General features: G+C 34.9%; 1 protein-coding gene and 1 long non-coding RNA gene across 2 annotated transcripts; one reads left to right on the forward strand and one right to left on the reverse strand.

Annotated features, from left to right (window-relative positions):
- Window positions 1–2,467: 2,467 nt before the first annotated feature.
- On the reverse strand, window positions 2,468–5,849 carry LOC134269537 (uncharacterized). The gene is made up of 3 exons (XR_009992595.1): window positions 5,787–5,849; window positions 3,111–3,238; window positions 2,468–2,546 (listed from the first exon to the last, which is right to left on the reverse strand). It is a non-coding gene; the product is annotated as an uncharacterized LOC134269537 (long non-coding RNA).
- An 8,074-nt stretch (window positions 5,850–13,923) lies between these two features.
- On the forward strand, window positions 13,924–15,667 carry LOC134269542 (uncharacterized protein K02A2.6-like). The gene is made up of 3 exons (XM_062751744.1): window positions 13,924–14,093; window positions 14,346–15,086; window positions 15,193–15,667. Exons 1-3 carry the CDS (start codon window positions 13,924–13,926, stop codon window positions 15,665–15,667), a joined length of 1,386 nt encoding a protein of 461 aa, XP_062607728.1.
- Window positions 15,668–17,328: the final 1,661 nt, after the last annotated feature.

Here is a 17,328-nt window from a genome sequence, read left to right on the forward strand (position 1 = left end):
ACAAATTAAAATATTTATGGGACATTTAAATATTTTTTTAAAAAGCTGATGAAAAATTGCCCAAAATTTGCAAAATTTCCGTATTTCAAGGAACATATGCACATTTCATTAAGTTCATATAGAAAAAGAAATGTTCCTTTCTACCTGTTTTGGTGTCATTTACAGTAAAATTAGTCCATATCTAGGAAAAGTGTCATGTAAAAATATTCACATCCCATTTCCAAGAGCATTAAAACATGTAAATCTGTTCATATATAGAACTGTGAACACCTGCACAAAATGCCCCCCCCCCCCTTTCCGTAAAATTGACAATTTTGAAGTACATATAGACTAACAAGGGCATGTTTCAAGTTTCCTGAAACTATCCCTTTAGATTTAAACAAATATGAAATAAAATTTTCAATATCCATTCTCTGTTACTATGAAAACAGGAATGCAAGATTTGTTACCATGGAGACAGGAATACCAGATTTTTAACAAAATGGCTGCGTTTAACAATATTCCCAAAACTACACTTCTTTACTCTTTTATAAAACCTGTGTAATGAATTAAATATGAATGTGAACTAAATTTTTTGGCATTTTAAATTTGCATCTTTATGATATTGCAAAAATATAATGCATTTTGAAATGCTGTGTCAAAAAATTGCAAAACCTTGTGGCTTTTCCTTTTTAAAGATTTGGACAAACTTGAAAAATTCTGAGATGAAACTAAAACAAGCAGGACATTCATAATATTTTACTCATTTCAGCTTGTTACTTTGTATACTTATTTATTAAATTCATGGGCAACTGCAAACCACACACACTTTGAACGAAGTCAAAAACTTATTCCCCCTTCTGATTTTATACCCCCCGCAAACGAAGTTTAGGAGGGTATATAGGAATCACCTTGTTCGTCTGTCTGTCCGTCTGTCTGTGCAATCGTGTCCGGTCCATATCTTTCTAATGGATAAACTTGGTAGGTTCTCATTTCACACAAAGATTGCCCATGACCAAAGAGTGTCTCATGACTTCGAACAAAGGTCATTTGGTGAACTTCAAGGTTACTGGAAGAAAAATTTCATAATTCGTGTCCGGTGCATATCTTTCTTATGGATAAACTTGGTAGGTTCTCCTTTCACTCCAAGATTGCCCATGACCCAAGGGTGTGTCATGACCTTGACCCAAGGTAATTTGGGGAACTTCAAGGTCACTGGAAGAAAAATTTCATAATTCATGTGTGATACATATCTTTCTAATGGAAAAACTTACTTTTGGAAAACCCAGTGGGGGGTATTTTGTCCCGTTTGGACAGTTCTAGTTTCTTTTAAAACTTATGAAACACGGCTTTAAACTTGAGAAAAATTACATTGGTTTAAAAGAAATCACATCCTCTTGGGTAAGTTATCTTGGATTTAAACATAAATATCAAACAATGGAAAACTTTATACATAGTGTTTGGCATATAATTAATAATTAGGTTTGCAATTGAACTTTTGTATTCTGTAAAGTCAGTTGAAACAATGCCCCCCCCCCCCCCCCGCATGAGACACTGTCCCCCACAAGTATCATTTTAAGGAAGTTCTTCCTTTCATTTTACTAGGTTCCTGCAAACATCTCATCACACCAACTATATCAATCTCCTTTTTTCACATGTAAATATAAATTCTGAAAACAAAAGAACTTTTCGTTTTTTTTTATTTTTTATATATGCAACATTTAGGGTACATTTATTCTCAACTACTCCTCATTAGATTTACGTGACAAATTTTACTGTTTCTGCTAGGGCTGTCACGGTTCCAAAATTTTTCGGGTTGGGTCGGTTCTGATTTTTTTAGGTTCGGTTTCAGGTTTTTCGGTTCGGGTAGGTAATGGAATAAAAGCTTATGATTTCTATTATTTTCAACAACAACAAAAATATTTTCATTTAATTTTAGAAATAGCAACATTATAACTAGTTTAAAGTAGTTTCCTGACTAGAAAACAATTGGACCAATTTCTTTAAATCACCTTATAATGGCAATGTACTAACAAATCTTTCGTTTTTGACGCCATTTTTATAGTAAAACCCACTCTATTGTACAAATCGGAACAGAACCGAATTCCGAAAAAATGGAACCGTACCCGACCCGAATTAATTGTTCCGCGGTTCCGGGTCACTTTGGGTACCTGTGACAGCCATAGTTTCTGCTGCTTTGAAAATCTTGTCTCTGGATTTTCCACTGTAGAGTTTTTGCTGGTCAGGCAAGTACCGGTAATGACCTACATTGACATACGCAAGTAACACTGATAATTAGTTAATGAGAATTATGCTGAGTTGAGTTTTTTGGCAAGGTACAGGATAAAACTTGATAAGTTCTAAAACATATTGTTATACAGCATAAGATTTGAGGATGCCATCACATAGTATGATAAACATGTTCCTATTATGTTTGAACTTTGACATCTCAAACACTGATATCTTGAAGACAGTGGGTACAAGTGGGTACAAGTATGTTGAATTTGGTTGGAATTCAGCTTTCACTTGCCTGGTTTCAAACCTGAAATATGGCATCCCTTCTGAACCTGCAATGGTAAATAATTCCTGCACTTTCCAATATACACCGATTTCAAGCTAATTAAATGTGTATGTAATCCTTTAGAAAGTTGTTTTCTTTATTCTACATGTAGTATAAGAATTGTTCTGTTACTGGACAGGTATTAAATTTTGTTAAAAAAAAAAAAAAAGAAATAAGCAAGGTTTGAATTTAGATAAACTGAAATATTTTTTAACAATTTCAGGACAGATGATCAAAACAAACTTTGTCAAAGAATAAAAAAAAACAACTTGGGTCATGTTTAAATCAGTAAATTTAATAACTTTCTCCGAGTATTTCTTAATTTTTAATTCAAATTTTGCATGAAAATGAAATTTGAAGTGAAAAAAATTTGTATAGATTAATAAGGATAGTTTCAGGAGGGCAGACTTTTGAACATCACAGAAGGTTTACAATTTCTTAATATTCTTGAAATTTATTAATAGCATCATTTGCAACTAAATTATGCCAAAAAATATATACAAATCCAGGCATCCATTTTTTGTTTTTATCATCTACCCTTAATTTACTTTCATATTTTAAGAATGGTTACCTTGAAAAGAACAAAATCTAGACTGTCCACTTTCTTGCAGAATGCACTTGAACTTCAGTCATGGCCTATTTGGTCCTGTTTTGGTTTACTGGTCTTACTTTTTCTTTATTCATCTCATATGGTAAATCCTTTGATGAAAAAATTATGAAAATATTATTTTCCTAGGAACATGATCAAAAGGAAAATTCATGTTATTCATACACAGACATGTTCATGTGTGTGGTCATCTTACCAGTAGTGAATATTTGCCTGAGTATCAAATAATTTGTTTAGAATATTACAAAACATGATGGTCAGTGTGTATAAAACAAATATCATTATAAATCAGAGGTGAATATTCTACATGTGCATGTATATAGTTTTATTATACCCTCTGCTTAAAAAATGGGAGGGTATACTGTAATCGGTATGTCCGTCTAGCTGTACATCCAGCTGTCTGTACTTCCGTCCGTCTGTTACACTTTAGGGTACCCATCTCTTATTATCAACAACTCCTCTTATACCACTGATTGAAATTTAATGAACCTTTCACCGAATCTTTATTACATATATATATATATATATATATATATATATATATATATATATATATAGAAAGCACAAAGAAATTCACTTTTACATGGATACCCACTTCCGCCCCAGCCCGGGGTTGAACTCTCGACCTTCGGAATCTGTCTCCTAGCAGTGCAGGAACAGCGCACTAGACCGCTCGGCTATCTAGGCAAGTCATAAAACTTGCTTTCGATGCCGATGGAATTCTCGCGGCGCTGTCCTACACTACACGGTCATTGAGAATAGAAGTGAGATACAGTTATTTGGACATTAGTTTTAACAGAGGATTGTTATCAATACATGTTGTAATGAAATTAATTATTATTTATAAAGCACATTTTACAACAACTCTTAAACTAACATAACTGCCCTAAGTGAAGAAATATTAATATAGAAAGCACAAAGAAATTCACTTTTACATGGATACCCACTTCCGCCCCAGCCCGGGGTTGAACTCTCGACCTTCGGAATCTGTCTCCTAGCAGTGCAGGAACAGCGCACTAGACCGCTCGGCTATCTAGGCAAGTCATAAAACTTGCTTTCGATGCCGATGGAATTCTCGCGGCGCTGTCGGCATCGAAAGCAAGTTTTATGACTTGCCTAGATAGCCGAGCGGTCTAGTGCGCTGTTCCTGCACTGCTAGGAGACAGATTCCGAAGGTCGAGAGTTCAACCCCGGGCTGGGGCGGAAGTGGGTATCCATGTAAAAGTGAATTTCTTTGTGCTTTCTATATTAATATTTCTTCACTTAGGGCAGTTATGTTAGTTTAAGAGTTGTTGTAAAATGTGCTTTATAAATAATAATTAATTTCATTACAACATGTATTGGTAACAATCCTCTGTTAAAACTAATGTCCAAATAACTGTATCTCACTTCTATTCTCAATGACCGTGTAGTGTAGGACAGCGCCGCGAGAATTCCAGCGGCATCGAAAGCAAGTTTTATGACTTGCCTAGATAGCCGAGCGGTCTAGTGCGCTGTTCCTGCACTGCTAGGAGACAGATTCCGAAGGTCGAGAGTTCAACCCCGGGCTGGGGCGGAAGTGGGTATCCATGTAAAAGTGAATTTCTTTGTGCTTTCTATATTAATATTTCTTCACTTAGGGCAGTTATGTTAGTTTAAGAGTTGTTGTAAAATGTGCTTATATATATATATATATATATATATATATATATATATATATATATATATTGCCATTGCGCACCTCCTATTTCACTTTTTGATCCGACACATATTTTGGGTTTCCCGGCCACAGTAAAACATGGACTTTGTCATTAGTTAAAACCATATGGGAGGCAGGGGGTATCATTAAGTGAGCTCATTGCTCACAGTACTTCTAGTTAAATTTTGTTTTAACACTAATACATATGTGACAGTGTACATATATATTTTCTACTGTTTGCTATTTGAAAAGATTATTATTATTCACACAAAATTGAACTATAGATTACACTGTATACAGTACCGGTACTTCACAGACGAATGAAAGTGTCTATATAAACAAAAATAACTCGATAAATATATCCAGTGCATTCTTAACCTAGATCTATTTTGTCAATACATATAGTACTGTTTTGGATATATATGATAAATTTAACGTTTAAATGATAAAAGCTATTAAATAAAACGATGATATCAAAACAAACATGCTGTTTTTCTATTTTCTGCTTATGAACATGACATGATCATATTTTGCTGATATATAGAAAACTATTAAAAAAAACTTAGCTACTTTATGCTTATTCTTTATTTATAAAGATAAATAATGTTCACTTAAAAGTCTCTCTCAGCACATCATAAAAAGTAAACCCACGGAATGGCACAGATTTTATACAATCTCAATATAGACATTTATATTTCGGGGGGGGGGGGGGGGGGAGTTCAGCTGTATCAGCAAGTAATGTTTATATGCTTTAAATTCATTTTATTAATAATAATTATTAATTCATTAGTCAAAAAATCAAACTGTCAAAAGGGATAGTTCGCTTGATTTGATAAGGAATCACCACTGACCAATAACGTTACCGGTAAAACAACTGTGTATTGTAAGGCAAATAAAATTAAGAAAATATGCATTGGTTAATCTTGATATTTTTGTAATGCTCAGTATATACATGAATTTACCTGCTGTCTTCATTGTTTAAGATGTCTAGCCTTCTTTTCTTCTTCCAGACTGTAAAAACTTTGATGAGATCTTTCCGACTTTCGCCAGAAAATGTTCATGTTCATACACATTGTACCTCTAAACGTTAGAGAGTAGTTCAAGGGAAGTTATTATGACGCAAAAAATGCTTCAAAATGTAGAAAAAAAGTAATCTTTACCCTTGAATTTCTTTTACATCTTTGAATCTCCCACCAATAATTTACATATTTTGATATAATCAAATATCAGCCTTTCATAATTAATTATTACTAAATTTCTAATCAGTGTGCCTTTTTTGTTTTAAGCCTCCAAAAACTCCACTAAACCAAGCACATATCTGATATGTTATAATATGTAAAATGGCCATTTACTATTGAGAGATTAAATTAAAACTACAGATATAATTACTATAATCTGTAGTATTAAATTTAAATAATGAGAACATATTAAGTTATCCCTTTTCATTTCTGGACACAGTTTTTCCTGATAAGTGCATGTTTTTCAAAATTGACGAAATTGAGGAATTGCACCCCGTTTCTATGGCAACCAAGGGTCTATTTCATAAACCCACTTTAGATTTTACAATTAATGACATAGTTGTTTAAAATTATTATAAAAAAATCAAAATGTTTTTCTATGTGTGGCCAATCAATTTTGATAATTACAGAGAATTGATATTAAAAATTAAAAAAAAATGCACAAATTGCTATCTATTTGCATTACATTTCAGTAAGATAACATTAAGATTTCAACTTAGGACATGGGAAAAAGAATTCAAATTTGCTTCACACATGAATTGGAGAAGAAATACAAATTAAAGGAAAGCATTTTTATTGGAGAAAAGTTTAAATGATGATATGTGTGTTTTAACAAATTCGTTATATTGTAAGCTCCCTGGGAATGGCCAAGCTTAAGTCAGGGACGCTACAAAATAAATACTGGTAGTACTCCTGTACTAAAATCCTTGGTCCTCTGGCTGTAGAGAAACATAAGATTCTTCTTGGTCTCAACAATATTTATTAATCATAAATCAGTTCTCATTTCAAGAGGTACAATAATAAACTTTGGTGGCGTAAACCGGACAGGCTACTATAAAAAAAGGGGGTACAATGGATATACAAGGATTATCCCCACAGTTAATTACAATTATCTAAGTGTCCAGTGTGTTAGGAGATAATTGTTGATCATTTTCTCACCTTAAATCACAATTGTAATGCTGTATAGAGGCTACGGTAAAAATATGGGCGGATCTAGGATTTGTCTCTTTGAAATATACGCGCCTGACAACTCAGCAAATTATCTGTTTACATAATGAAATCGGCCCCTATATATTACCCTCGGAAAAGGGTCACATGACTAGATTCAACCAATAAAAATGCGTACGGCGATGTTCCACCAATCACGACAATGTACGACATCATACAAAATGAAAATCGTGTCGAACTGTAGGACAAAATTGTCGTACAAGATGGATTATAAACAAACCCAGGAACTAACATGAGAAAAGACAAAATAATCAATAAATATGGATAACAAAAGATGTGTCTATAATAAGTAAGTAAACGATTTATCTCTGAAACTTATAAATTTCACATAAATAAACTTGCTGAGTATGCAGACGATATGGCGGGTGGATAAGAATATAATGCAAGTAGAAGACACATGTAATAAGGAATAATAATGGTTAAAATGAATAGTAGAACCCACAATAATATTTAACATAATAAATAGCAAGTAATTATGCCTGTGATATAGCAGGAATAACAAGTTTGGTAAAATACAAAACTGTGTACATAGCATGCGCCAATATAATGATTGCAGACAGAATGTAAACAAGTGGCATGACAGCAGATGATTTAAAGTATAACAGCTTAACCATACATGTAGAACTGCTAAGATAATGACTGTTAAATCAAGATACATACAGATTTAAGATGAAAGGTAATTAATTCATGGCAAGTAAAAATAAATACAAAATCTAACATTCTCGGCCAATGTTTTCACAACGTTTTGACACACGTGTAATATCATTACAAGTAAAAGTTAAAGTCCACCCACCCAATAACTATTACATAGTACAACAACTTAAATTATAGACATCTGACAGGTCCTTACAATATTTCTTAAAGAAAAAAGTAAATATCTCAATTATCTGAAAAGAAATATGTACACTATTAGTAGTATAATTTAAAAGAAAACATAGGCCTACATATACAGGTATAACAAATAAACCTATTCGAAAACATTAAATACATCATTAAATCATATAAAAGAGTGTCCTACAAAATGTTTTAAATGTAAGCAAACTCATTTATTCCAAAAACAACGTCAGATTGTTAAATTGGAATAGTATTTATTCTAAACAGTGTTGCTTCCTGAAGCTTTTGAGTTGGAATTTGTTGTAAAGAATATCGATAGGACTGGAGAGATTCCATATAGTCCCCACATATTTGTTGGCAGATTCCCAGCATTTGCAATGAAATATCTCTGAGGGGATTCGGTACATAATCCCCGTCGTCATAGAGCAGAGTCTGTAGATCCTGTAGAGATTGTTTTGACCTGACTGTGTCACCAAGTCTGTGATGATTCAGTATAAACAACATGTGTAACATCACTTGAGGTGGAATTTGTAATAAAGGAATACCATGCTTCTTACTGATCTCCTGTTCTAACACTAGTTCATCTATGTAACTGTACTCACAATGAAGCTTAATATTTAGCATTACAGCTTTACTTATCTTAGTACCCAGGGTATTCCTTTCCATGTAATATCTGTATATATCTACATTAACATGATTGATATTCATAACATACGGTAAGGACATCCTCTCCTTCGCTTTATGTAAATAACGGAGTGAATCTTCATATCTACGTGTTCTGTAGAAGTACATTGCAAGATAAAGAATATCAGAAAAACAACCAAACTTGCATGACTGTTTTAGTAATTTGAATCCTTTATAAACTTTAAAGACAAACATATTGCGATTCTTATTTTTATTTATGTTACAATGAAAGAACATGGCAGTATTTCGTAACACGTTTGATGTAATACATTGTAAAGACACTGTCTCATACGATGTTAGTCTTCTCCTAATCATACTTTGTATTTGTTTCATGTAAACTGCAAAATCCTCAATACGTCTTATTCCGTGATCAAATGTAGATAATTCTTTAAATAAGCTTATATCCAATTCAATGGTAGATATAAAACTGTGCTCCTGTGTATGTACTCTAATTGTTCTGTTTAATATAGCAATACTGAGGTAAGGTCTTATTGTTTCACTTAGTAGTAGACAGGGTATTCCTTCACAATACAAATTATACAACTGACTTAGCAGTGAGGTTTGTACGGAACCAGTGACTTTAACTCTAAACATGTTGTTTTGTGGAATAAAAAAGTTTGGACATTCCCCAATACGTACCATGTATATTAATGATTTAAAGATTTCCCAGAAACAATGTAATAAAGTATCAGGTGTCCAGGATAGGGACTTATTGTTCTGTATGACCCAAAATACAGTAGTTTTTATAAAATATGAGCAGAGAATTGGTGTATTGGTCTGACAATTAATTACTTCTTTCAGAAAAATTTTGAAAAGACCATAGCATAAAAATTGACAGTGATTCATTGAATAAACGAGTTTTTGTTCTGCTCCAGAGAATGAGATTCTCCATTCCAAAACATTTTCAGGTGTGCTTCCGATTGGAACAACATGGAATCCTCCTCTTAATATATCTAAAAGAATATTCTGATCTGGCCAGCCTGATTCACGACATCTCTGTATCCATGGTAGTGCTGATGTAGGCCAATGATGTGATTGAATACAGAACGCAGTGTCAATTTCGCTATTTTGGGATAGAGAAAAGGTAGAACAAGGTCCATGAAGAACAGCAGTAGGAACACTGCAGGACTTGAAAAAACGTAAATAGTTATCTCTGAATAATGTACTTGAAATGTATACCGTGTTATTTATTGCAATAATAGAGGAAATGGTATTAGCATTATTAGATTCAGTCATCAGGTTAAGTCTGGTAAATCCAGGTGGTAGATCATCACGCTCCATCAGAATCACAGTGTGTTGTGGAGTACGATAGAGACTGATCTGAGAGAGATCACATATCACCTTGTGGTCTGGATGCCAGAGCATCCAATCTTCATCTGAAGTCTTCAGTCTGAATCCTTCACGTTGACTCCCACTCCTCATTCTGTCAAATCCTCTCATGATGAACACAGGTTTATTCACTGCCTCCAAGGTGTCCATAACTTCTCTCCTGATCCTCACCTCTGTTGGAGTCCCTACCTTACAACAAAGTCCCACGTATATTACTTCTGACAGGCGAGGTATGTGATTCATGTTTTAAGAGTCAAAAAGCACACATCTGAAAAATAAAAGACTTCACACTTATTTTCTCTCTGTTGAAGTTTTCAGTATATAGAAAGAATGTTCAGATATTTTCTTTTGTTTTGTTTTGCACTATGCAATAAATGAAAGTAAAACGAACTCTCAAAAAATTTTTTAAAAAATATCTGAAGAGAGCTTTGTGACGTATACAAACATATTACTTTGATAAATAAATCTTTGTACATTTTACACTGGAAAAGAGCAGAATTTCATAAAATAAGTATTCCTAAACTTAAGTATGGTAAAATACTGTATGATTTGTAGATTAAAAATCAATGAGCACAATACAAACAGTTGAAAATGTGAGCAAAGGCACGTAGATTGAGATATAGGGTAATGGTAGCAAATTGTTTAAAAGAAATACATTAATTATTTGGAGATAGTGAACAATATAATTTAAGGGAAACATGCATTGAGGTGGTGAAAAACCTTATTTTATCCTTGTGTTTATCAATTAATAGACTTAATATGTAATAAAACAACACTTACCGGTACCTCTTTTGGAAACTTCCCAGAAAAAAATATTTTTCAAAGGAAAAATATCCAATCTTGATTTTACTTTCGGTTTGTATTATCAACCCTTTACCTGTACTATATTTTTGGAAATCAATGACAAATCAATATCACTATTTTTAGCAATAGGATAATTTCCATTTCTTTATATGTTTATCACATAACCTTTAAATGGAGAATATGTTATTTGATAATTGACTGAAATGTTTGAAGGAAAACGTCGAATTATTCAACCTTTTATCAACGTTTGAATAAAAAGATTTTGAGTAAAGGTATTTTGAGTAATTTTTGGAACGCAAGACTTAACCTTACATTTATTAACAAAGAAGGTTATATCTTGCCTTGCAGTACCATGTTTATTACGACGGCGTATTCGTGCCATATTGACAATGTAGAAAAATAAATAAAAATCGTTTCTATGATTTTTTTAAATCGTTTGAACGATTTCGAAAATCGTTTGTACGATTTATAAAATGGTTTGAACGATTCAAAAATCTTTTGAACGATTCAAAAATCGTTTGAACGATTCAAAAATCGTTTGAACGATTTAGAAAATCGTTTGTGCGATTTTTAATATCGTTTGTACGATTTTACAAATCGTTTGTACGATTAAGAAAGTTGTTTAAACGATTTTCTATATTGTTTGAACGATTAAGTAAAGTGGTTCAAACGATTTAGAAAATAATTTGTACGAATTTTTAAAACGATTTAGGAAATCGTTTATTCTATCTTTCATATCGTTTGTACTATTTTTAAAATCGTTTGTTCGATTTTTAAAATCGTTTATTTGATTTTTATAAATCATTTAAACGATTTAGGAAATCATTCGTACGAATTGTTAAAATCTTTTGTACAATATTGAAAATCGTTTGTACAATTTCTATTTCAAGATGGGTTTCACTTTTTTGGAAATTGCACAGTGTAATGTGTTTAAATTGGGGTCGGGCTCGGGGCACTAAAAATATGGAAGAGAAGCTTCGGGAATAAATGTCGCATGTTTATAAATCATGTTTTGACTTTTTGGGCCAAGACTAGGGCCTATTATATACATTGACGACGAGAATTCGGAACGCTTGAATTCTCTTTATCGAAGAATCAACATGACCCACATAGAAAAAATCGGTGAGTTTAATGAAAGCACAGAAAGCTTCGCGAATTATGTGGAGAGACTTGAACATTTTTTCGCGGCAAATGAAGTTAAGGACCAAAAGAAAGTAGCTGTATTTTTGTTGATTATTGGTCCAACGACTTATGGAGTTTTGAAAAATTTAGTGCAACCGACCCTGCCGAAAGAAAAAGAGTACAAAGATTTAGTGCAAATGTTGCGGGGGTATTACATGCCCAAACCGTTAGTTATTTCTGAAAGATTTAAATTCAATAAGAGAAACCAGAAGGAGGGTGAAACTGTTTACTCGTATGTAATTGAGTTAAAGAGGCTATCTACACATTGTGAGTTTGGAGAATTTCTGCCTGAAACACTTAGTGATCGACTGGTTTGTGGGTTACGGTCATAAGCAATACAGAAAAAGTTGGTATCAGAGACGGATCTGGATTTCGATAAAGCGGTCAAGATTGCGTATGCCATGGAAACGGTTGAAAAAGACACCTTGGCATTTTTGACTCCTGAACCAGGAATACACAGTGTGGAAACAAAATATTCAGGGAGGAAATCTGAGAACCGAAAGAAATTTCAATGACAATATTCGGAGGAATGTTACCGATTTGGGAATAACCATAACCCGAAGGAGTGTAAATTCAAAGACAGCAAGTGTTTCAAGTGTCAGAAAATTGGCCATATAGCAAAGAAGTGTCACATGAAAAAAAAAATCAGAAAAATCAACACTGTTTGTGGCTAAGCCAGATGATGAGACATCAGATTCATCAGACAGTATTTGTTCTATTTTCTGTACCAATGAATAAGACCATAGCAGAAGGAAGTTGACGGTGAACATAACGGTGGGAGATGAAGAGGTAGAATTTTTAATTGACACCGGGAGTGTTCGTTCCATTGTAGGCGAGGCAGTTTACCAGAGACATTTAGAGCATTTCAAGCTCACAAAAACAGATACTGTACTTCGTTCATATACGGGAGATGAAATCGGGCTGCTGGGAGTGTGTCATGTTCCTGTAAAGTACCAGGATCAAGAGTTCGTTGAGCTACCATTGCTAGTTGCCCAAGGACAGCGACCAAGTTTATTGGGGAGGGACTGGCTGTCAAAAATAAAACTCAACTGGCAAGAAGTCTTTGCAGTCAGTATGAATGAAATGGAGACCCTAAGGAGAGAGTATAGTGACCTATTCCTGCCAAGCACAGAACCAATAAAGGATTTTAAAGCACAGATAAGGTTGAAGGATGACGAATATCCAATATTTTGCAAAGCACGCACAGTACCCTATGCTATTAAAGAACAAGTAGGAATGGAACTGAGAAAACTAGTTGAGCGAGGTGTTCTTCAGAAAGTAAAAAATAGCTCCTGGGCTGCACCTGTAGTGGTGGTTCCAAAGGCAGACCAGTCAGTGAGGATTTGTGGAGACTATAAGATGACAGTTAATCGGGTTTTCAGTAAGGAGCAGTATCCACTGCCCAACACAGATGACATGTTTGCCAGCTTAGCAGGTGGAAAAAAATTACAAAATTGGATCTAAGTCAAGCTTATTCTCTGCTAGAATTGGACAGAGAATCTCAAGAATGTCTAACCATTAATACTCACCTTGGACTCTTTCGATATGCCCGGCTATCTTATTGATTTAGTTCTACAAGCGCAATATTTCAGTCAGTTATGGACCAAGTCCTTTGGGATTAGATCATGTGGTATGTCGAATAGATGACATTCTCATTACAGTGGCGAATGACACTACTCACCTGAATACGCTTCGAGAAGTATTTCGACGTTTGCGAAAGCATAACATCAAGTTGAAAGCAGAGAAGTGTGAGTTTTTTGCAGACCAAGTGGTTTATATGGGGTTCCTGCTAGATCACAATGGAGTGCACCCAACAGAAGAAAAGGTTAAGGCCATAAATGATGCACCTAGACCTACTGGAGTAAAGGAGTTAAAAGCTTTTCTTGGGTTGTTGAATTACTATGGTGCTTTTCTGCCAAACTTAAGTACCGAGTTAAACCCACTCCACAAGTTGTTAAAGAAGCATGAACCATGGAATTAGACGGCTGACTGTGAGAAGAGTTTTAATGTTTGAAAAAAGATGATCACTGAGAGTAAACTTTTAGTGTTTTATGACTCCAAGAAACCTTTCCGATTATCGTGCGACTCATCTGCCTATGGAGTTGGAGCAGTAATATCGCATGTAATGAAAGATGGCTCAGAGAGACCAATACCTTTTGCCTCCAGAACACTGAGTGAAACCGAGAGACGGTAAGCTCAGATATAAAAAGTGGCACTGTCTTTAGTTTTTGGAGTAAAGAAATTCCATAAGTACTTGTTTGGACGCAAATTTACATTGGTAACAGATCACAAACAGTTGTTGTCAATTCTGGGACCAAAAAAGGGCGTTACCCCATTAGCTGCAGCCAGAATGCAACGTTGGGCATTGATCCTGGCTGCGTATCAGTAGGACATTCAGTACAAATCATCTGAACAGCATGGTTATTGTGATTCCTTATCGAGATTACCACTACATGAGACAGAACAGGAGGATACAGAAGAAGGAGTATTTTCATTGGATATGTACTTACCCATCTCCAGTCAGGAGATAGCTATAGCTACCCGAAGAGACCCGATTCTGTCCAGGGTGTATGATTTCACTCTGAACGGCTGGCCAGCTCATGTAGAGGATTCTGATTTGCAGCCTTTCTTTGATAGACGGAATGAGCTTACACTGGAAAAGGGATTGCTCTTGTGGGGGATGCGAGTGGTTATTCCGGATAAGTTTAGAGGTCGCTTGTTGCTAGAGCTGCATGATGAACATTTAGGAATGTCTCGCACAAAAGCCTTAGCCAGGGGGTATCTTTGGTGGCCTTATTTAGACAGGGACATTGAAGACATGGTTGAAAGATGTTCAGCTTGTGCATCTACTAGAAACACTCCAAAAGAAAGCCCCCTGCATCCTTGGATTTGGGCTTCTAGACCAGGGCAACGAGTGCATATAGATTATACAGAATATAAGGGGCAGTCCTTTCTTGTTATTATCGACAGTTTTTCAAAATGGCTGAAAGTCATGCAGGTGAAGTCCACCACAAGCAGCAATACCATAGAAAAGTTAAGAACATGGTTTGCCTCAGTTGGAATACCCGAAGAAATAGTGAGTGACAATGGGCCCAAGTTTACATCTTGTGAGTTTCAAGACTTCATGAAGCACAGTGGAGTTAAACATACACTTGTACCGCCCTATCATCCTCAGTCAAATGGGTTGGCTGAAAGAGGAGTACAAATTCTAAAAAAAAGCATGAAAGAGGCAAGATTTTGATGGTCATAGATGGTCTCTTCAGCAGCGCCTTGCCAACTTTTTGTTAAGGTATCGCATAACTCCACATAGCACTACTGGTACATCGCCTGCAGAACTATTTCTTAAGCGCCAGTTAAGAACCCGATGGAGTTGCATTAAACCTAATCTTCGGGAGTCGGTGGAGGAGAAACAGCAAAAGATGAAAGAACAACATGATGGTGGACAGTGTAAAGTCAGGGAATTTCAGGGGGGTGAACAAGTTCAAGTGAAAACAACTATTCCAGGACAAAAATGGAAGTGGATATCTGGTGTGATTCATAGAAAGTTGGGACCATTAAGTTATCTTGTACGAGTTGGAAAACGCATTCGCTATTGCCACATAGATCATTTATTATCGTCGTCTGCTACGATGCTGGAGCCGGAACTTACACCGCTGCCGTTTGATGTAGAGTTACCCTCTTTTAAGGAGCCAGGAATGGATCGGGCCTTAGTGTCTCCAGATAAAACAGGCAAGGGAACTCCTGCGATGGTGGAAACTCAATAAAAACTTGCGGACTCTGTAAACAAGGATACCAAGGTGCCTGATCAGACTGATGCAGTGCCGGAACGTCGTTATCCACTCAAGATGAGGACACCCACTAAAAATTTGGACTTATTGAGCGAAGTCCTTGGTGAACTGTGCTGCATGTTGCAGTTCTTATGACAATGCAAAATTAATCATTACTTTGTTTATCCAAATAGGATTTATTCATTTTTTGTATTTTTTATTATCTTTTTGTGTAAAAGGGGAGGAATGTAATGTGTTTAAATTGGGGTCGGGCTCGGGGTACTAAAAATATGTAAGAGAAGCTTCGGGAATAAATGTCGCATGTTTATAAATCATGTTTTGGCTTTTTGGGCCAAGACTAGGGCCTAGTGAATATATTACACACAGATCCTTTCGCAAACTAACCGAGTCTTTGTTCGTTAACGAACGTTTAAAAGGACAACAGCTAAGTTGGGTTTGCTCATACGTAAATACAAATCCGACAAAGGGGATGTAGCTCTTTTAATGGAGGAAAAACTTGAGTCCTGTGGTCAATCGCATGGATACAGGTGGTTGTACTAGAAAGCTATTATGACAGGATTTACCGATTCTAAAGAAGATATTCGATGTCTTCTTTCTATACAACATCCGGAGGGAGTGTGTTTAAGGAAAAGAAACAGATTAGGACGAAGATTGTACACAAACAAAGGTCCAAATTACGACAAGCGATCATAGAAACATTGTTAATGTAATCATGATATGATGGTTTCCTAATTATAACATTACAACAACATTCACAAAGTTTTATTAACAAGATACAATTTATAATAAGTGTTTCTGTACATGTACCTGTTATGTTATAGTCAGCAGCGAAGGAAATTCTCTTTGTACAACAGGTTTACCAGGGTTTTTTTTTTATCCAATACGCTTCTGTTCCAAATCAGAAAAATGTCATATATCTTACCCTATAGATTTTTGGTTGTTGTTGTTTTATGTGCTATATACATCATTAATACATGTGTATAATGATCTAAATTTTGATGTAAAGATTTTTTTTCAAGAATGGTCATATACCCCGGCCTCAGTTGCGGGACACTAGACATTTCTACTGACTAGAAATAGAATCTTAAAGCCAATTGTACTCGTGTATAGCGTCACGTGACCGGATGTAGCGCCAATTACAGATGAAAGTGTCAACATAACGTGATGAATGAGAATGAATCAATATCAAGGGAATTTTTTTACAGAGATATCAAACAAGAAGGATTGTATACATGTTGATGTAGTCACATTTTTTTTTGAGAGATTCGTGGTCAACAGTGCATGGGCATAATCCTAAATTTAAAATGTGAGAGTTGCTTGAAGAAAGAAGATGCAACAGTTCATAAAAACGCAATATATATAATTTTCATACAATAAAAATCTTTTATTGAAGTACAATGTTATAGTTCGTTTTAGATACATACCTATTCCAAAATAACTTCGTGACCCTTGGTATATTAATTAACATATCTAGTACCACTTTGTAGCAAAGCGTTGGTAAGAAACATGCAAAGTGGCTATCTGTTTGACATTAATGTTCCCAACATACTACTATCCAGTCTGGGACCTTGGTACAAATCAATATAATTTTGTTATCTGTGTCTATTCCTTAGGAATTCATTTTGTTAATGTTCGGA

Source organism: Saccostrea cucullata, unplaced genomic scaffold, assembly GCF_032062105.1.
Source record: "Saccostrea cucullata isolate Sc308-1 unplaced genomic scaffold, CSIRO_AGI_Scuc_v1 ctg3229, whole genome shotgun sequence".
NCBI lineage: Eukaryota > Metazoa > Mollusca > Bivalvia > Ostreida > Ostreidae > Saccostrea > Saccostrea cuccullata.